The sequence below is a fragment of the Cherax quadricarinatus genome, chromosome 1, assembly GCF_038502225.1.
Source record: "Cherax quadricarinatus isolate ZL_2023a chromosome 1, ASM3850222v1, whole genome shotgun sequence".
In the NCBI taxonomy this organism is placed as follows: Eukaryota; Metazoa; Arthropoda; class Malacostraca; order Decapoda; family Parastacidae; genus Cherax; species Cherax quadricarinatus.
This window is the reverse complement of record NC_091292.1, coordinates 59,366,508-59,388,954: the sequence shown is the minus strand read 5'-3', so window position 1 is coordinate 59,388,954 and position 22,447 is coordinate 59,366,508. Positions and strand designations below refer to the sequence as shown.

Here is a 22,447-nt window from a genome sequence, read left to right as displayed (position 1 = left end):
CGGATCGGTAGTGTTGTAATGACTGTGTGCTTACCACTATCACTAACAGCCTGGTTAACTAAGTGTTCAGTAGGGAAATCTGGCCTTACGCTGCGTTGCGGGGCTCAGAGGAACTCTGGAAACTGGTCACACGTTAAGCACAGGTAGTATCAGAGGAAAATACCTGTAAGGTAGGCAAGAGGTGAAGACCCTACCTGGGTCTTCACCTCTCATGGTATCGGTTGGATCTCTGGACACTAACTTATGCTATTCTTTCAAGATTTCGCTCATTTCTGTGTTGTTATCTATGCATGAACTTCTTTTGACCAGAGGATCAATACTGAATGACGTTTTTGACTTTGATTTTGAGTATGACTGTAAATATTTTGAATTTCTCACAAGTTCCTGAATGTTATGTTGTTCGGTCTGTGTTTCTTGTGTCTGCTGGTGCGGTGCATCTTGTCTGTGATTGGCTGCCGTCACTTGGAAAACCTGAGCGTTCTCTGTGGTTATCTCTTAAGGTCTCGTTATCTTGTAGTCTTTTCACTATTACTGTAATTATGACCTCTGTATATTCACCAGTACTGTAGTTCTCAACTCTGTATATTCACCAGTACTGTAGTTCTCAACTCTGTATATTCACCAGTACTGTAGTTCTCAACTCTGTATATTCACCAGTACTGTAGTTCTCAACTCTGTATATTCACCAGTACTGTAGTTCTCAACTCTGTATATTCACCAGTACTGTAGTTCTCAACTCTGTATATTCACCAGTACTGTAGTTCTCAACTCTGTATATTCACCAGTACTGTAGTTCTCAACTCTGTATATTCACCAGTACTGTAGTTCTCAACTCTGTATATTCACCAGTACTGTAGTTCTCAACTCTGTATATTCACCAGTACTGTAGTTCTCAACTCTGTATATTCACCAGTACTGTAGTTCTCAACTCTGTATATTCACCAGTACTGTATACCTGGAGGGTGTTCCGGGGATCAACGCCCCCGCGGCCCGGTCCATGACCAGACCTCGCGGTGGATCAGGGTCTGATCAACCAATATGTTACTGCCGGCGGCACGTAAACCAACGTACGAACTACAACCTGGCTGATCAGTTACTAACTTTAGGTGCTTGTTCAGCTCCCTCTGAAGACAGTCAAGGGTCTATTACACATTTAGAAATTTGATCTCTGTGATTGCAGTAAATGATCTGTGTCTGCTCCAGCTCTGCTCTCTCTCTCTCTCTCTCTCTCTCTCTCTCTCTCTCTCTCTCTCTCTCTCTCTCTCTCTCTCTCTCTCTCTCTCTCTCTTGCCCTAATAGAAACCATCAACACTGAACAATACTCCAAATGAAAGAGCACAAATAATTTGACAAACATCACAATCAACAATATTTCCTTTGTTTTACATTATTACACTCAGATCTCTCACATGTTCTTTTTGTTATATTTGGTGACCTTGTGTTTTACATTATTACACTCAGATCTCTCACATGTTCTTTTTGTTATATTTGGTGACCTTGTGTTTTACATTATTACACTCAGATCTCTCACATGTTCTTTTTGTTATATTTGGTGACCTTGTGTTTTACATTATTACACTCAGATCTCTCACATGTTCTTTTTGTTATATTTGGTGACCTTGTGTTTTACATTATTACACTCAGATCTCTCACATGTTCTTTTTGTTATATTTGGTGACCTTGTGTTTTACATTATTACACTCAGATCTCTCACATGTTCTTTTTGTTATATTTGGTGACCTTGTGTTTTACATTATTACACTCAGATCTCTCACATGTTCTTTTTGTTATATTTGGTGACCTTGTGTTTTACATTATTACACTCAGATCTCTCACATGTTCTTTTTGTTATATTTGGTGACCTTGTGTTTTACATTATTACACTCAGATCTCTCACATGTTCTTTTTGTTATATTTGGTGACCTTGTGTTTTACATTATTACACTCAGATCTCTCACATGTTCTTTTTGTTATATTTGGTGACCTTGTGTTCGGTATACAGTGTCTCTCTTCAGTTCTTCAGTCTTTCCATATCTCAGTAGTTAGAAGTTGTCAATACTGAACTTCATATATTCTCAACTGCCCACTAAGGGCCAGTAGGCCTGCTGCAGTGTTCCTCCTTTCTTATGTTCTTAAGTTAAAAGATTTTGTTTATATCATGAAATATTTGTGTGTCCTCCTCCGAGATGATTTTCATGCTTATCTTGGTACTGTCTGCAAATTATGATACGTAACTGTGACGAGCGTTGTTACCTGTCTTAGTTATGAGGATTAAAACAGTAAAGGTGCCAGAAGAGTGCCTCGGGGTACCGAGCTTTTTACTATTCCCTGTGTTTTGTTTGCCTATTTTCCCCATTAAACCCAACCCCTTCACATACAGCACAATCCCATTCTTCATTATTATCTCTCAGGTGCCTCAAAATAAGTTGCACCCGAGTATCAATATTTCGGTCTTAAAATGGTATTTTTGGGTCTCTGTGAAAACTGTAAACAAAACATTTGACTCCTGAGAGGAGTATTTTCTTGCTGGAGGTTGGTTTAAGGCCCAGCACATTGGCACAAATAAAAGATGTATTGAAAAATGGTTTAGTGACACCGACAAGACGTGCAAAAAACACATTTATATATAGTTCAGGACATTTATTAGAGAAAAACGTTTCTCCACGAGTAGCTTCTTCAGACTTGAGGATAATACTGGGGGCGAAACGTCTCTTCTAATAAATGTCCTCAACTGCACATAAGTGTCTTTTTTCCACCAGAGATGTATTGCTTATTTGACGGAGGGGTTTCGTTTGGAGTCGGTGCCACTGTCGGAGCCTTGAGTCCGTGAAGTTTCCGAGTTCTTTCTTGCACTAGAATTGTTTTTTTGCAGGGGAGTGGGTGGTTGAGAATGGTCGGTACCTTTCCAGTGATATATTTTCCATACCTTTAATGAGTTTCGAGAGTCTTACTACTCTCAGAGCCCGGCCATGGGCCAGGCTCATGGCCGGTGTAATATATTTTTTGTGGAAAAAAATTGGAGGACCCTCCGTGACGGGTGTTGCTACCTCCGTGACAGGTGTTGTAACCTCTTTGACGGGTGTTGCTACCTCCGTGACGGGTGTTGTAACCTCCGTGACGGGTGTTGCTACCTCCGTGACAGGTATTGTAACCTCCGTGACAGGTGTTGTAACCTCTGTGACGGGTGTTGCTACCTCCGTGACGGGTGTTGCTACCTCCGTGACAGGTGTTGTAACCTCCGTGACGGGTGTTGTAACCTCCGTGATGGGTGTTGCTACCTCCGTGACGGGTATTTTAACCTCCGTGACGGGTGTTGCAACCTCCGTTTACCTGGAGTTTACCTGGAGAGAGTTTCGGGGGTCAACGCCCCCGCGGCCCGGTCTGTGACCAGGCCGTGACGGGTGTTGCTACCTCCGTGACAGGTGTTGTAACCTCCGTGACAGGTGTTGTAACCTCCGTGACTGTAGTTCTCAACTCTGTATATTCACCAGTACTGTAGTTCTCAACTCTGTATATTCACCAGTACTGTAGTTCTCAACTCTGTATATTCACCAGTACTGTAGTTCTCAACTCTGTATATTCACCAGTACTGTAGTTCTCAACTCTGTATATTCACCAGTACTGTAGTTCTCAACTCTGTATATTCACCAGTACTGTAGTTCTCAACTCTGTATGTTCACCAGTACTGTAGTTCTCAACTCTGTATATTCACCAGTACTGTAGTTCTCAACTCTGTATGTTCACCAGTACTGTAGTTCTCAACTCTGTATATTCACCAGTACTGTAGTTCTCAACTCTGTATGTTCACCAGTACTGTAGTTCTCAACTCTGTATATTCACCAGTACTGTAGTTCTCAACTCTGTATATTCACCAGTACTGTAGTTCTCAACTCTGTATATTCACCAGTACTGTAGTTCTCAACTCTGTATATTCACCAGTACTGTAGTTCTCAACTCTGTATATTCACCAGTACTGTAGTTCTCAACTCTGTATATTCACCAGTACTGTAGTTCTCAACTCTGTATATTCACCAGTACTGTAGTTCTCAACTCTGTATATTCACCAGTACTGTAGTTCTCAACTCTGTATATTCACCAGTACTGTAGTTCTCAACTCTGTATGTTCACCAGTACTGTAGTTCTCAACTCTGTATATTCACCAGTACTGTAGTTCTCAACTCTGTATATTCACCAGTACTGTAGTTCTCAACTCTGTATATTCACCAGTACTGTAGTTCTCAACTCTGTATATTCACCAGTACTGTAGTTCTCAACTCTGTATATTCACCAGTACTGTAGTTCTCAACTCTGTATATTCACCAGTACTGTAGTTCTCAACTCTGTATATTCACCAGTACTGTAGTTCTCAACTCTGTATATTCACCAGTACTGTAGTTCTCAACTCTGTATATTCACCAGTACTGTAGTTCTCAACTCTGTATATTCACCAGTACTGTAGTTCTCAACTATGTATATTCACCAGTACTGTAGTTCTCAACTCTGTATATTCACCAGTACTGTAGTTCTCAACTCTGTATATTCACCAGTACTGTAGTTCTCAACTCTGTATATTCACCAGTACTGTAGTTCTCAACTCTGTATATTCACCAGTACTGTAGTTCTCAACTCTGTATGTTCACCAGTACTGTAGTTCTCAACTCTGTATATTCACCAGTACTGTAGTTCTCAACTCTGTATGTTCACCAGTACTGTAGTTCTCAACTCTGTATATTCACCAGTACTGTAGTTCTCAACTCTGTATGTTCACCAGTACTGTAGTTCTCAACTCTGTATATTCACCAGTACTGTAGTTCTCAACTCTGTATATTCACCAGTACTGTAGTTCTCAACTCTGTATATTCACCAGTACTGTAGTTCTCAACTCTGTATATTCACCAGTACTGTAGTTCTCAACTCTGTATATTCACCAGTACTGTAGTTCTCAACTCTGTATATTCACCAGTACTGTAGTTCTCAACTCTGTATATTCACCAGTACTGTAGTTCTCAACTCTGTATATTCACCAGTACTGTAGTTCTCAACTCTGTATATTCACCAGTACTGTAGTTCTCAACTCTGTATGTTCACCAGTACTGTAGTTCTCAACTCTGTATATTCACCAGTACTGTAGTTCTCAACTCTGTATATTCACCAGTACTGTAGTTCTCAACTCTGTATATTCACCAGTACTGTAGTTCTCAACTCTGTATATTCACCAGTACTGTAGTTCTCAACTCTGTATATTCACCAGTACTGTAGTTCTCAACTCTGTATATTCACCAGTACTGTAGTTCTCAACTCTGTATATTCACCAGTACTGTAGTTTTCAACTCTGTATATTCACCAGTACTGTAGTTCTCAACTCTGTATGTTCACCAGTACTGTAGTTCTCAACTCTGTATATTCACCAGTACTGTAGTTCTCAACTCTGTATATTCACCAGTACTGTAGTTCTCAACTCTGTATATTCACCAGTCTATTGTTTGTTACTGTATTGCTTTTGTTAATGGTTTTCGAATTAGTTTTTGTTAGCTCAGTTTTTTTCTGAAAAAATAGCAGATTTTTTCACAATTTTAGTATCACTACAGAAATGCTGATGTATTATATATATATATATATATATATATATATATATATATATATATATATATATATATATATATATATATATATATATATATAAATGCATTATATACATAGCTTCAAAGGTTAATGTTTTGAGGTACATTAAAGTAATTAAGTGCATATATTAATGTAATTAGGTGCTCACAGTAATGTAATGAGGTACACTTTAATTATAACATTATTTTAGTATTTTTTTCTGTCAAATTTTAATAAATTTTCAAAAAAAAATTTACTTTTAATTTCGACATGTGGGAAGAAGTGTGTTACCAGGTTATGTTTTCCGGGAGTCCCAGCTGATCCCTGGGACGCAGTGCAGACACCACAACCCGGTTGATCACTGGCACCTTGCTTAGGGTACCTGTGCTCACAACTGGAAGACAGTAATCTTTCTGTAATTCACTTATCGAGTTTTTTATCATTGTATAATTATTAAACCTTTGCATTTACACTGTTTTTTTTTTTTGAAGTCTCGTGGGTGTTTGTGGGTGTTTGTTCATGACTGGCAGTCATGAACAAACACCCTGACATATGTCCCTAACACTGACAAAGTACAAGGTAACGTAATGCAGATAATACAGATTAATCCCTAAGATGGTTAACGTTGATCAGCCTCAAGTGGATGAATTTAGACCTACGTAAGTCCAGATAGTTTTTGATCATTGATCAGAGTATGAGATATAGATTATAAACTGTCTGATTATGTTAAATATATGATATGTACAGTATGTTAATAATTGTTCACATGAACATCCTGCTTGATAAACTGGGTGGTGATGACTGGGTGGTGATGACTGGGTGGTGATGACTGGGTGGTGATGAATATTTGATGATAAGGCGACGAAGGGGCGCTGACGGACGCCTCGGAGGCAAATATGGTAATTTAGAGTCGCCAGCGTCCTGTGCTGGCATCGGAACTACGTCGCCGGCGCCGCCCGTCTGGTGGCACTGCGACACTACTGCTAAAGTTATTACTACCATTGTAGCAGAGAGAGAGAGAGAGAGAGAGAGAGAGAGAGAGAGAGAGAATGTGAATAAGAGTGAATATTTACTCACTGGTACACGGTGATATATATTTACAGGAGTCTAGTCCGGACTCTTGGTCCCGCTTCATAATCTTTATCGACCGCTTAATGTTGATGTTGTGTTTACTGAATCTGAAATAAGGTGTGACAAGTGTGACCATGGTGTGACAAGTGTGACCACGGTGTGACAAGTGTGACCACGGTGTGACAAGTGTGACCATGGTGTGACAAGTGTGACCACGGTGTGACAAGTGTGACCATGGTGTGACAAGTGTGACCATGGTGTGACAAGTGTGACCATGGTGTGACAAGTGTGACCATGGTGTGACAAGTGTGACCATGGTGTGACAAGTGTGACCATGGTGTGACAAGTGTGACCATGGTGTGACAAGTGTGGCCATGGTGTGACAAGTGTGACCACGGTGTGACAAGTGTGGCCATGGTGTGACAAGTGTGACCATGGCGTGACAAGTGTGACCATGGTGTGACAAGTGTGGCCATAGTGTAACAAGTGCGACCATGGTGTGACAAGTGTGGCCAGGGTGTGACAAGTGCGACCATGGTGTGACAAATGTGACCATGGTGTGACAAGTGTGACCATGGTGTGACAAATGTGACCATGGTGTGACAAGTGTAACCATGGTGTGACCATGGTGTGACAAGTGTGACCATGGTGTGACAAGTGTGACCATGGTGTGACAAGTGTGACCATGGTGTGACAAGTGCGACCATGGTATGACAAGTGTGACCATGGTGTGACAAGTGTGACCATGGTGTGACAAGTGTGGCCATGGTGTGACAAGTGTGACCACGGTGTGACAAGTGTGGCCATGGTGTGACAAGTGTGACCATGGTGTGACAAGTGTGACCATGGTGTGACAAGTGTGGCCATAGTGTAACAAGTGCGACCATGGTGTGACAAGTGTGGCCAGGGTGTGACAAGTGCGACCATGGTGTGACAAATGTGACCATGGTGTGACAAGTGTGACCATGGTGTGACAAATGTGACCATGGTGTGACAAGTGTAACCATGGTGTGACAAGTGTGACCGTGGTGTGACAAGTGTGACCATGGTGTGACAAGTGTGACCATGGTGTGACAAGTGTGACCATGGTGTGACAAGTGCGACCATGGTATGACAAGTGTGACCATGGTGTGACAAGTGTGGCCATGGTGTGACAAGTGTAACCATGGTGTGACAAGTGCGACCATGGTGTGACAAGTGTGACCATGATGTGACAAGTGCGACCATGGTGTGACAGGTGCGACCATGATGTGACAAGTGTGACCATGGTGTGACAAGTGCGACCATGGTGTGACAGGTGCGCGCATGGTGTGACAAGTGTGACTATGGTGTGACAAGTGTGACCATGGTGTGACAAGTGCGGGCATGGTGTGACAAGTGCGACCATGGTGTGACAAGTGCGACCATGATGTGACAAGTGTGACCATGGTGTGACAAAATGCGACCATGGTGTGACAAGTGTGACCATCTTGTGACAAGTGCGACCATGATGTGACAAATGTGACCATGGTGTGACAAGTGCGACCATGGTGTGACAAGTGCGACCATGGTGTGTCAAGTGCGGGCATGGTGTGACAAGTGTGACCATGGTGTGACAAGTGCGACCATGATGTGACAAGTGCGGGCATGGTGTGACAAGTGTGGGCATGGTGTGACAAGTGTGGCCATGGTGTTACAAGTGTGACCTTGGTGTGACAAGTGTGACCATGGTGTGACAAGTGTGACCATAGTGTGATTTCACATAAAATGAATGTAAAATAAACCCAGTGAGGAGCAGGGGTGCGGTGGGGACAGTAAGGGAACACTGTATCAACATCCGGGGTCCCACACTATTCAACATCTTACCAGAAGATATCAGAAACACTGCTGGAACAAGTGTAGAAGCCTTCAAGATGGATATGTGGGGCAGCGGGCCTCCAGCAGCAACAGCCTGGTTGACCAGGCAAGCTCCAGACGAGCCTGGCCCATGGTCGGGCTTAGAGAGTAGAGAAACTCTCGAAACTCTTCAAAGGTATATCAAATGTAATTGACTAGGAAAGTGGGCAGTTGGATATTTAACATTTTAAGAAATAAAACCCCGAGAGTAATAGTAAACAGAGTGAAGTCGGAGGCTGTCACAGTCGGAGGCTGTCACAGTCGGAGGCTGTCACAGTCGGAGGTTGTCACAGTCGGAGGCTGTCACAGTCGGAGGCTGTCACAGTCGGAGGTTGTCACAGTCGGAGGCTGTCACAGTCGGAGGCTGTCACAGTCGGAGGCTGTCACAGTCGGAGGTTGTCACAGTCGGAGGTTCTCACAGTCGGAGGCTGTCACAGTCGGAGGCTGTCACAGTCGGAGGTTGTCACAGTCGGAGGCTGTCACAGTCGGAGGTTGTCACAGTCGGAGGCTGTCACAGTCGGAGGCTGTCACAGTCGGAGGTTTTCACAGTCAGAGGTTGTCACAGTCGGAGGTTGTCACAGTCGGAGGTTGTCACAGTCGGAGGCTGTCACAGTCGGAGGCTGTCACAGTCGGAGGTTTTCACAGTCGGAGGCAAGGCACAGTACCCGCTCCAGTTCTGACAAGGACATAAATCATAGCACCATAATATCCTTTGCTGATGGCAGAGCTGTCTGAGAGGCGTCCATCGAACATGCAGCAAATCTTCAGGCGGATGTAAATCAAGTCTTCCAGTGAGCCTCAGACAGTGATATGATGTTTAACGAGGAAGAATAGAGGAAATAAAGACTGTGACTGAGTACAGGACAAACTCGAGACCCTTGGTGGAGCGAAAAAGTTATGTCAGAAGATCTCAACAATGTTGCTATTGCTGTCGCAAGAAAAATAATAGACTGAATAACTAGAACTGTAAGACAAAAGATGCTGAGCCAATAATGATACTCATCAAGTCAGTTGTTCTCTCCAGGGTAGAATATTGCTGTATAACAACGGCCCCCGAGAGTTTTGAGCTGGAAAACGTAGACATTTCAGTGTTCGTATGTACTCGTATGTACATGTGCTCTCCCGCTTAGAATATTGCTTGGTGTTGACGTCTCCCTTCAAGGCAGGAGAAATATCAGAGCTGGAAAAGGTACGAAGATAATTTAATGCTTGCATTAACCCAACAAGCCATTCAAACTACTGGAAATTTTTCAAGGTGTTCAGAATGTATTCTCTGTAACGAAGAAGAGCGACTGTCTTCCAGGTATACAGAGCCTCGTTGTAGAGCTATAAGTTACCATAACGTATTCAAGGAAGTGTAAAATAGGCCTAGTGAAAAGCAGGTGGCGCCTAAGGCAAAATAAGAGAGAACTGTATCGGCATTTAACCTTCTCTCGGTAAATATCAGAAATATTGCCAGAACAAGTGTAGACGTTTACAACCGGAAATTGGATCACTGCCTCCGCCAAGAACCAGATCAACCAGGCTGTAATGACTGTGTGGGACAGTGGGCTGGCAACAGTAACAATCTGGTTGAATAGGCAGTCAGAATAAAAGCCTGGACCCCAAGCCGGACTGCAAAGTTAAAATAACTCTCGAAATAAGCAGTAGGTATAACGTAGGAATTTCCCCGCGTCTCCTCCCTAGACCTTTGTATCTCCCTTGTTCTCTGATTACCTCATTCAGTTTCATGTTATTTCTTCACATTTCATTGATAGAGACAGTATAATAACCTATGTTATTTGCCACTATATCTTACTAATGAAAATAAGATACCAAATAAGTGAACTGTAGATATAAATCCATATGTTCTCCTGTAAACCATTTTGGAGCCTAGTTCCTAGACCTTTTGTTTATCCATATACTCTTGCGCTTCCCTCCACAAGATGGATCTGGGGCGCACAATAAACTAGCCACTTCAGCGGCAAGAATATAAAATATAATCGTTAATATTTTCCATATAACTTCCCACTGGTGTGTAAGTCTCATCTCCTGGTCCCTGACAGTTGTGTCTCTACATTTTACTGAAGAGGAATTACCATTTTGTTTTGGTCTCCAGTGTAGTATCGCTTTCATGCTGCCTCTCTTATTTTCTTTTATTTATGACGTATTTGTTTCTGGCTTTCTGACTTGTTTTTTTTTTCAATTTCGTGTTTTCTCGCTGTCCTTTTACTTCTTGCTTCGTGTGCTTGTTAGTATTACTGGTTAAGCCAAGGGCCTTCTTTTTTTTTTAATATTTCCTCTCAAGGGTCGTTACATGGTTAGGTTAAAGTTCCAACATTTGTTTACGAGGTGAGAGTCGTACCTACCTCTCCTCATTTACATGTCTTCCCTAGCATTATCTTTATTAAATCTTCATTGGTATGACTTATACAAATGGTGAACAGGATGAAGTTGGAGCTAGCTATGGGTTAGAGATTTCATTTGGTTAATTAACTGCGTTTCATTATGGTTTGTGTGTTGTGTGATCACGCTCCAGACTCGAGTCAGTCTGGGTATGAATGATCGAGTCAGTCTAGGAATGAATGATCTCAGATAACGTGATGTTCTTGAGAAGGGTGCAGCTAGAGTGTATTTGTTGCTGTTCCCTGACCGTCTTCTGGTACAGTAGCTGTGTTTTCGCTGTCGGTGAGGTGGAACCAAAAGTGGAATCTTTATATCATTGGCTTAGAATGTAGTAGTAAGGCTACCCATTGCTCACTGGTGTTTAGCGCTCTGCTGAAATGATAGATCCATCCGGGTCGGGTCCAGGCGAGAGGTAAGTCATCTTGCAAGGTTCTCTGCTCCTTTTAAAAGTCGTAGGTGAAACAAGGGGCAGACAATGCAAGAAAGTGGTTTATCTTCAAGGTGAGAGCACACTTGTGCCTCATAGTGAGTCTCAGCCTCTAATGTCGAGCGCCCGCGAGATTTACTTTATTGATATTAACTTCTCTGTCTGACTCTTTTTTTTTTTTGGTATGGTTTTGCATTTTGCATCTGTCACGTCCAGCATCTCTTGTATTGTTTTATCGATTATTTCCCCTCTCCCTCTTTACTTTCTTCCGGTAATTCCTTGGTTCTTGTTCCCCATTTTTCTCTTCCACTTTCAGTTCCACGAGTTACTTCACTCTTAATACTGCGTTGTCATAAAGTTTCTTTTTCAATATTAGCTAAACACAATGTAATGAGAGGGTTTGTGTGATTACGTAGTATCAGCCGAGCTCAGTGTAATGCCGAGGTTTGTGTGATTACATATGGTTATGTTGCGCTTATTTATGACTATATTACTGCAGTGCTGTGAACTTCCACTGGCTGTCTCCCATCACAAACACAGACATCTAAGGGACGCTCCTCCTCCTCTCCTAGTTATGTCTGGCCTGAAGTAATGCGCTTATAAGACCTCTCTTAGTTGCGCCTTTATTAAGTTTAAGCATGAGACCGAGGTCTCATTTCCAGTACTAATTGCCCACTTGTGTGTTAAGTACACATTACCATGATCTACGTCGAGCACAACCAGCAATATGAAGGGAGTTGAGTGGTGTGAGTGCTGCTATTTGTGTGTACCTGGTGCTGAACACCATGTTGTTGTTGTCTACCACTGAATGTTTCCAGGGAATGTGGTTTCAGGTTAGGTTTCTTGCTGATGGTTAATGGTAGAAATGCCGACAAGATGTTATTACGAAAACGTTCCAGTCCATCAGTGTTGTACAAGTGACTGAGTCTTCAGCTTGTTGGTTTGGTAAATTATTTGGAGACAGATGCAACTAATGTGACATTGTGGCAACGTTTCGCTCTCTCACTTGTGCAGCATTGATGGACCGAAACGTTTCCGCAACAAAGATTCACAAATGTACAAGTGTTTTACTCCTCTTGTTGACAGCCTGGTCACTCAGGTTGTTGGTACTCGCTGCATGGAGACCACTGTAAACAAAACACTCGCCGTGGTTATGTCACCTTCCCCTCATCTTCGTACTGGCCTCTTAACCTCAGCTTGTCATCTTGGCCCCTTAACCCCTGGCCAACAAGAGCCCACTTCACGGGGCCCCAACAAGAGAACATCAAAGATACAGTACACTACAGCGTCGTAAAATGACGAACCCCCGAGGCAAGTTATTTTTTCCCCTCTGTCTCTTGTTTCTTCTCAATAATGTTTTGTGAGTCGTGGAGTGTGTGTGGTGGTGGAGGTGTGGTGAGTGGAGGAGGTGGAGCTGGGGTGAGTGGAGGAGATGGAGGTGGGGGTGAGTGGAGGAGGTGGAGGTTGGGTGAGTGGAGGAGATGGAGGTGGGGGTGAGTGGAGGAGGTGGAGCTGGGGTGAGTGGAGGAGGTGGAGGTTGGGTGAGTGGAGGAGGTGGAGGTTGGGTGAGTGGAGGAGGTGGAGCTGGGGTGAGTGGAGGAGGTGGAGGTTGGGTGAGTGGAGGAGGTGGAGGTTGGGTGAGTGGAGGAGGTGGAGGTTGGGTGAGTGGAGGAGGTGGAGCTGGGGTGAGTGGAGGAGGTGGAGGTTGGGTGAGTGGAGGAGGTGGAGGTTGGGTGAGTGGAGGAGGTGGAGGTTGGGTGAGTGGAGGAGGTGGAGGTTGGGTGAGTGGAGGAGGTGGAGCTGGGGTGAGTGGAGGAGGTGGAGGTTGGGTGAGTGGAGGAGGTGGAGGTTGGGTGAGTGGAGGAGGTGGAGGTTGGGTGAGTGGAGGAGGTGGAGGTTGGGTGAGTGGAGGAGGTGGAGGTTGGGTGAGTGGAGGAGGTGGAGGTTGGGTGAGTGGAGGAGGTGGAGGTTGGGTGAGTGGAGGAGGTGGAGGTTGGGTGAGTGGAGGAGGTGGAGCTGGGGTGAGTGGAGGAGGTGGAGGTTGGGTGAGTGGAGGAGGTGGAGCTGGGGTGAGTGGAGGAGATGGAGCTGGGGTGAGTGGAGGAGGTGGAGCTGGGGTAAGAGGGAGAAGAAGACGGGAGAAGAGGAGAGGAGAGGACGAAGTCGAAGAGATGCTGCACTCTTAGATTAGTGCTTGTCACCATACAGCACCACCACTATAACCACCACCACCGACACCACCACAGCCACCACACCACCACCATTACCTACCACCACCACAAAACAACTACAACAACATCAACACCTCCACTACCATCACCTACCACTACCATCACCTACCACCACCACAACACCACCACCACCATCGCAGCCTGAGGAGGGTGTAGAGTGCCACTTGAGCGAGGGGAAGGTGCTGCTTCAAGTGTGAGTGCTCACCCTCAACCATGTTCTCAACACCAAAATTACATTCTCTTACACAAGTTGTGTGTGCCTGTGTACTGGTAGTAATAGTGGTAGGAGGTACAAACTGGCAAAAGCACTTGTCGATAGACACTTGGCTTGTTTTGTGTGTTATTTTGTTGTTTGTGTTGTTTGTGTGTGTTGTTTGTGTGTGTTGTTTGTGTGTGTTGTTTGTGTGTGTTGTTTGTGTGTGTTGTGTGTGTGTTGTGTGTGTGTGTTGTGTGTGTGTGTTGTGTGTGTGTGTTGTGTGTGTGTGTGTGTTGTGTGTGTGTGTGTGTACTCACCAATCTGTCTTTGGCAGGGTCGATACTTAGCTGGAGGCCCCGTCTCTCAGACCGCCTTGATGAGTATCGCTGACTTCTGTCCTCTTGGGTATTATCATATCTACTCTTGCAGCTGTGTATTATGTTTGCCTCCACCAGTGCCTCATCCAAGCCATTCCACTTTTCAACCACCCTGAGACTAAAGAAATTCTTCCTGACATACATATGGCTCGTCTCTGTCTTCAACTTCCACCTGTGTTCCCTTGATCTTGGTCCTCTTAATTCAAACAATCTGTCCCAATCAGCCCTCTCAATTCCTTTTACGATTTTGTATGTAGTAATCAAGTCCCCTCCTCCCCTTGTCCTCCTGTCCTCAAAGATGGTCAGGCTCAGTTCCTTCAACCATTCCTAATAGTGCATTTCCCTCAGTTCTGGCACTAGTCTGGTTACAAACCTTTGGATCTTCTCGAGTTTCTGAACTGCATGACCAGGTGCGGGCTCTGTGCTGGGGCAGCGGACTCAAAGCTTGGCCTAACATATGTCGTATATAATGTACTGAAGGATTCTTGACCAGTGTTGAGCTGAGCTGCTCACTGGGCTTCCATGGTAACTGATAGATTAAAGTGTACAATGTTAAGTGACTTTAGCAGTAGAGATCATTTTGTTTTGTCCCTATTAGGCAAAACAGATTTCTGGTTTTAAATGTTAGGGTAGATTGTTAGGTTAGGTTAGGTAGGTTAGGTTAAGTATGGTTAGGTTAGGTTAAGTATGGTTAGGTTAGGTTAAGTATGGTTAGGTTAGGTTAAGTATGGTTAGGGTAGGTTAAGTATGGTTAGGTTAGGTTAAGTATGGTTAGGGTAGGTTAAGTATGGTTAGGTTAGGTTAAGTATGGTTAGGGTAAGTTAGGTTAGGTTAAGTATGGTTAGGTTAGGTTAAGTATGGTTAGGTTAGGTTAGGTTAAGTATGGTTAGGGTAAGTTAGGTTAGGTTAAGTATGGTTAGGGTAGGTTAAGTATGGTTAGGGTAGGTTAGGTTAGGTTAAGTATGGTTAGGTTAGGTTAAGTATGGTTAGGTTAGGTTAAGTATGGTTAGGTTAAGTATGGTTAGGGTAGGTTAAGTATGGTTAGGTTAGGTTAAGTATGGTTAGGGTAAGTTAGGTTAGGTTAAGTATTGTTAGGTTAGGTTAAGTATGGTTAGGTTAGGTTAAGTATGGTTAGGGTAAGTTAGGTTAGGTTAAGTATGGTTAGGGTAGGTTAAGTATGGTTAGGTTAGGTTAGGTTAAGTATGGTTAGGTTAGGTTAAGTATGGTTAGGGTAGGTTAAGTATGGTTAGGGTAGGTTAGGTTAGGTTAAGTATGGTTAGGTTAGGTTAAGTATGGTTAGGGTAGGTTAAGTATGGTTAGGGTAGGTTAAGTATGGTTAGGTTAGGTTAAGTATGGTTAGGGTAGGTTAGTTTAAGTATAGTTAGGTTAGGTACCTGGAGAGGGTTAGGTTAGGTAGCTGGAGAGGGTATGGTTAGGGATAGATTATGTTGGTTAATATCGAGTTAGATTAGGGTAGGTTGGTTAGAGTTGGGAAAGGTTTTGTTAGCTTAAGTTGGTTTGGGTTCAGTTGGGTTAGGTTAGGTTGGGTTGGCTTACCTCGACTCCCTGTTGACCGTTACATTAGGTAACCCAACCTAATTAAACCCAGCTTAACTTAACCCAATCCATTAGTGACTACCTGGGGTCTACCTGGAGAGTACTCAGAGGATCACGAGGAGCCCGGTCCCAGACCATGCTTCCTGGTGGATGGCCTGATCACCCAGGCTGTTGGTGCCAGCACCACGGATTCCAACATAAGCGCCACATCTCTCAAGATTTACGGACTGGACACATCGACGTAACTAAAGTTCTCTCTTCCAGAGGATACTGAATGCTTGTGCTAGTGGTATATTGCCCTTCTATGTAAACTAGGAACTTAAGGCGGTCGACCCAGGTGCAGTGTGTGTCTACCTGGAGGAGGAGGAGGGTGTTCCGGGGGTCAGTGCCCCCCGACACTGCCCATGACCGAGGTTTCCTGCATTTTCCTGGTCTTTGTTTCATGCTTCTTCCAAGGTTTATGTTTCTGCCGTGTCAGTAGTATCAAAATTTAGATTTTAGTTCTTTATGTAAATTTCAAATATTTTTTACAAGTTCAATAACTCTTTCTGCTCTTCTGTACATTCTTCTATGTTCTCGTTCATTCTCTTGACCTTTGTACTTCTATAAGATTGTTAAATTAATATATTGTACTAGTGATTATGTCTATGATCGAGTCTCCGTTATTCGTGAACTCAGGTCATGTGTATTTTCGTGTACAGTAGGTCACGTTTCGTGTTGGTTCGACGTTATTTCGCAAAGCGCCATTAGCTGTGTGTATGTGTCTGTGGAAGCTCTCAGACTTCCTGTCACTATTTCTAGTACGACACTGTTGTTTACCAGCGTCCATTTCTCATTGGGAAGATTGAACTCTCCAAGAAGGATAATATTTGGTGTAGAATTCCCGAGGTTTTCAAGGCAGTTGTCTATATCCTCATTTGTCCCGTGAATCCCTCAGCTGGTGTGACGGGGATGTATATACAAGGATAATCACTAGGTTTGTTCCCGTGAATCCCTCAGCTGGTGTGACGGGGATGTATATACAAGGATAATCACTAGGTTTGTTCCCGTGAATCCCTCAGCTGGTGTGACGGGGATTTATATACAAGGATAATCACTAGGTTTGTTCGCCAGTTTGATACCTTGAACTTGTACTCTCTTGTTTTGTAGTATCAGCAGTTCGGTGCAGCAGAATGTGCTAGTACATACAGACTTGTTCCTTGTGTACTATTCATCCTCTCACATCTGTAAATATGATTATTTTTTATTCATATCTCACTGTCCAAAAAATCCCTTGTTTGTGTTTCCGTAAATCCTCCAGACGTGACATTTGCTTGTATGAAGAGCTCTTTTTTTTTTATTCTTTTATCTGTTATCAATCCTGGATGTTAGGAAAAAAGAGAGAGGATTTACCGTGTTGGGTCTGTGTTCCCGTTTTTCAAATCGTATGAATTTGCATTTACATAGATTGAATTCGAGAAGCTGCTTGTTTGACCACATCTGTAGTCTGTCGAGGTCTTACTTGAGTTTATCACTCTCCTCTCCTGCTATTCTTCTTCTTCCCATAAGACAGTGGACATCAATCATGGCACTGTATCAGCAGGCGATGCTAGAATTCGTATGAGAGCGGCATCCACTGAAAACATAGCCAACCTGCAAGCTGATATAAACAGTCTTCCAGTAGGCCACTCACAACAACATGATTTTCAATAATGACAGCTTTGAGTTCCTCCGTTCTGGAAACATTGAGGCAATAAGGACACTTAGTAGTGATGTGTTTTCACAGTATTGGAATCATCATTCTGTCTCTATCTCTCCCTCATCACCCACCTTTCCCTTACCCGTGATTCCCTTAGTGCCCAGAATAAAGCCTGACAGTGTTCCAGAGTTGCTTGTTTCGCATCAAAGTCTTGGCCAGAGTCCCAAAACCCTTGTAAGCGGCTCCCTCCCTCTCCCCACCCGCCTTCCTGACTTACTGTTTCCTTGTGGCGCCGTTCTTGTAAGAGACACCCTTCTCCCTCTCTCCAGTTTCTGGAGCAGAGAGACAGAGAGGAATAAAAGGTATAATAATCAATGATTTGCATCTTGAACTGATTTCAGTTTTTAATTATCCAGAAACTGAGCCTTGGAAAGTGGCAAGATATGTTGCACCGATATACCAGTGTATGTGTTGTAGATGAACAGTACTAGTATACCAGTATATACAGTGCTGGTATACCAGTATATATAGTACCAGTATATCAAGAAGGCTTCGACTATGTATCATATAAATGGTTACGTTACAATACACTTGAGCCTGGATCAGCGTCGGTCTGGACCCGTCAAGTGGCAGATCAACCAGGCTGTGATGGATATGTAGGCCAGAGGATCGCCAGCCGGATCGGCAGGCTGGACTCTGGAAGTACTTGAAGGATACCTAAAGGATCCTTCCAGGATGGTATGCCTCCACGACATGATCAACCACGCTATTGCTGCTCCCTGCATCGTACGAAACACACCCGGCGGGTCAGGAACTGATTTTAGGAAACTGTACAGTTCCCTTTTGAAGATAGAGGTTTGTTATGCACGGAAGGAAGGCATTGAAGAGTCGGAGACCCCTGATACTGAATGAGCTCTCTCTTAGTGCACTCCTCACTCTCCATGCTTTCATTGAGAGTATCTTGCACCGTCTGCCAAGTCTCTTGCTTTCACAAGGAGTGATTCTGGTGTGCAGGTGTGGGATCAGTCCCTCCAGGATGTTCTAGGTGTAAATTATGATGTATCTTTGTCGCCTACGTTGCAGTTGATACCCAGCATCACAGTCATGTACACCTACCACCTGTATTTGAAGCTATTCAAACTTCTCGCTTCAGTGATGCTACTTGTGAGTTTCTCATTTATCTACAACTCTGTTGCTAAACTGGCACCTTCCTATTTCCTTTCTAAATCTAAATTTATCCAACCTGAGACCATTGTTGTGAGTCTTGTTAGATGCTCTCAGCACGTTGTTTATAGCCCCTTTATTCCCGTTTTCCATTTCTACATTTCAGTCATATTCACCACAAGTTTACCTCGTTCCAGAGAGTGTAAATTCAGGGCCTTCATCCTATCATCGTAGGATGAAGTACCTTCTGTCTATCATCGTAGGATGAAGTACCTTCTGTCTATCATCGTAGGATGAAGTACCCTCTGTCTATCATCGTAGGGTGAAGTACCTTCTGTCTATCATCGTAGGATGAAGTACTCTGTCTATCATCGTAGGATGAAGTACTCTCTATCACCGTAGGATGAAGTACCTTCTGTCTATCATCGTAGGATGAAGTACCTTCTGTCTATCATCGTAGGATGAAGTACCTTCTGTCTATCATTGTAGGATGAAGTACCTTCTGTCTATCATCGTAGGATGAAGTACCTTCATCCTATCATCGTAGGATGTTAGACTGAAGACACTTCGTCACCTTGTCTGTATATTCTGTTCTCTGGAGACCAGAACTGAACTAAGTAATGTATATTGCGTCTCACCAAGGATATATAAAGTTGAATTATGAACTTTGGGTTTCTCTTATTCATTCTTCTTGATATTTCTGCTAACCAGAACTCCTAAATCTTTTTATTTTATTCAGTTTGACTAAGCTCTGTTATATTTAGTTTTCAAATGTCTCTCTTCCTGACATATGCAATAGTGAGGCATCTTTATTCCCAAACTTTTCGCCTACACAGCAGGCTCCTTCAGTCGAGTACAGAAGAGGCAAGAGAATAGTGATGGACTCATTACATCGTCTTTCTGTTACTTCTGCTGCCTCTTTTGTACTCGACTGAAGAAGCCTGCTGTGTAGGCGATACGTTTCGGAATAAAGATACCTAATTGCTGCACATGTCTTACTTATCAAGTACTCAGGTCATCCTTCAACTATCTAGGGTCCTCGTCAGAGGTGTGATCCGCATATCTTAGTGTCATCGGTAAAGTTGGTCACCAGAGCCCGGTCTTGGGCCAGGTTCGGATATATTTGTTCCCTCATCTGTGTAACCTATGTAGTGGGTGAATAAAAACGTCAGTAGTATTAACTTTGTGTCTTGTTACTTGTAATGGGTCCCCCAATCTGATTGCTCCCTGTTTAATGTAGCTCTTTTGACATTATGACTCCCAGGTCCTTCACATTCTTCTTTTCCTCAATTGTCTTGCTTGAGGTTTATCATATTTTGTTATTCTATAGCGGAGTAAATAAATTTGTCCTCACTGAATATCGTATTGTTGTCCACGACACTCTGGAAGACTTAAAAATTACCTGGAAGATTTGTTGCGTCCTCAGTGGCTGTCGCTTATATAAATTCCAGTATTGTCTGTAGAGAGAGATATAATGCTAGGACGGCTCGTCTGATGCTTGCCTGGTTAACCAGGCTGTTGCTGCTGGAGGCCCGCTACCCCACATGTCGGAAATGTGAACGAAAGAAGTCCAACATAGGCACCAAAGCCTGTCTGATCAGGAACTGACTTGAACTTACCTCATAAGGACAACTAGGGTTGTAATGGCAGTTAAGTGATCTTTTGAATGGGGGGGGGGTGAAGTCTTAGTTAACTCATGGCACCCATATTTTAATGGGGTTACTGTGCGCCGTCTGTCAAGCCTCTAGCAGCAGGTAAGGGACAATTTCGATTGTTGTCGTTCGACAGTTACAGCCAGGAGTGATACCACATTTACTTGTATGTTCAATTAGGCTGTTTCTAACGGCTGGCATGATCGTACCAGACGAGACTGGCCAATGGCCGGGCTCTGGGAGTAGAAGAACTCTCGGAACTCATCAAAGGTATAGCAAAGTATAGAGCCGGTACTAGCTAGGCTGTGTCACTATAATTAGTGGTAACATAAGGTGTGAGTGTTGGTGGTGGTCCCAGGTGTGAGTGTTGGTGGTGGTCCCAGGTGTGAGTGTTGGTGGTGGTCCCAGGTGTGAGTGTTGGTGGTGGTCCCAGGTGTGAGTGTTGGTGGTGGTCCCAGGTGTGAGTGTTGGTGGTGGTCCCAGGTGTGAGTGTTGGTGGTGGTCCCAGGTGTGAGTGTTGGTGGTGCTCCTGAGTGTGAGTGTTGGTGGTGGTCCCAGGTGTGAGTGTTGGTGGTGGTCCCAGGTGTGAGTGTTGGTGGTGGTCCCAGGTGTGAGTGTTGGTGGTGGTCCCAGGTGTGAGTGTTGGTGGTGGTCCCAGGTGTGAGTGTCGGTGGTGGTCCCAGGTGTGAGTGTTGGTGGTGGTCCCAGGTGTGAGTGTTGGTGGTGGTCCCAGGTGTGAGTGTTGGTGGTGGTCCCAGGTGTGAGTGTTGGTGGTGGTCCCAGGTGTGAGTGTTGGTAGTGGTCCCAGGTGTGAGTGTTGGTGGTGGTTCCAGGTGTGAGTGTTGGTGGTGGTTCCAGGTGTGAGTGTTGGTGGTGGTTCCAGGTGTGAGTGTTGGTGGTGGTTCCAGGTGTGAGTGTTGGTGGTGGTTCCAGGTGTGAGTGTTGGTGGTGGTTCCAGGTGTGAGTGTTGGTGGTGGTTCCAGGTGTGAGTGTTGGTGGTGGTTCCAGGTGTGAGTGTTGGTGGTGGTTCCAGGTGTGAGTGTTGGTGGTGGTCCCAGGTGTGAGTGTTGGTGGTGGTCCCAGGTGTGAGTGTTGGTGGTGGTCCCAGGTGTGAGTGTTGGTGGTGGTCCCATGTGTGAGTGTTGGTGGTGATCCCATGTGTGAGTGTTGGTGATGATCCCAGGTGTGAGTGTTGGTGGTGATCCCAGGTGTGAGTGTTGGTGGTGGTCGAAGGTGTGAGTGTTGGTGGTGGTCCCAGGTGTGAGTGTTGGTGGTGGTCCCAGGTGTGAGTGTTGTTGGTCCCAGGTGTGAGTGTTGGTGGTGGTCCCAGGTGTGAGTGTTGGTGGTGGTCTCAGGTGTGAGTGTTGGTGGTGGTTCCAGGTGTGAGTGTTGGTGGTGATCCCAGGTGTGAGTGTTGGTGGTGATCCCAGGTGTGAGTGTTGGTGGTGATCCCAGGTGTGAGTGTTGGTGGTGATCCCAGGTGTGAGTGTTGGTGGTGATCCCAGGTGTGAGTGTTGGTGGTGATCCCAGGTGTGAGTGTTGGTGGTGGTCGAAGGTGTGAGTGTTGGTGGTGGTCGAAGGTGTGAGTGTTGGTGGTGGTCCCAGGTGTGAGTGTTGGTGGTGGTCCCAGGTGTGAGTGTTGGTGGTGGTCCCAGGTGTGAGTGTTGGTGGTGGTCCCAGGTGTGAGTGTTGGTGGTGATCCCAGGTGTGAGTGTTGGTGGTGATCCCAGGTGTGAGTGTTGGTGGTGGTCCCAGGTGTGAGTGTTGGTGGTGGTCCCAGGTGTGAGTGTTGGTGGTGGTCCCAGGTGTGAGTGTTGGTGGTGGTCCCAGGTGTGAGTGTTGGGGGTGATCCCAGGTGTGAGTGTTGGTGGTGGTCCCAGGTGTGAGTGTTGGTGGTGGTCCCAGGTGTGAGTGTTGGTGGTGGTCCCAGGTGTGAGTGTTGGTGGTGGTCCCAGGTGTGAGTGTTGGTGGTGGTCCCAGGTGTGAGTGTTGGTGGTGGTCCCAGGTGTGAGTGTTGGTGGTGGTCCCAGGTATGAGTGTTGGTGGTGGTCCCAGGTGTGAGTGTTGGTGGTGGTCCCAGGTGTGAGTGTTGGTGGTGGTCCCAGGTGTGAGTGTTGGTGGTGGTCCCAGGTGTGAGTGTTGGTGGTGGTCCCAGGTGTGCGTGTTGGTGGTGGTCCCAGGTGTGAGTGTTGGTGGTGGTCCCAGGTGTGAGTGTTGGTGGTGGTCCCAGGTG

The 22,447-nt window shown here is 44.7% G+C and overlaps 1 protein-coding gene across 2 annotated transcripts in view; it reads left to right on the top strand.

Moving 5' to 3' along the window:
- The first annotated feature begins 10,977 nt into the window (after positions 1-10,977).
- LOC128688316 (frizzled-1-like) overlaps positions 10,978-22,447 on the top strand; it is a 76,388-nt gene continuing 64,918 nt past the window's right edge. Inside the window, exon 1 of one of the 2 annotated variants that reach the window (XM_070082371.1) lies at positions 10,978-11,214. In XM_070082371.1, the coding sequence (XP_069938472.1) occupies positions 11,112-11,214 (103 nt within the window). In that variant the 5' untranslated portion in view covers positions 10,978-11,111. The remainder of the gene's footprint in view (positions 11,215-22,447) is intronic. The other variant, XM_070082378.1, reaches the window with a different exon arrangement.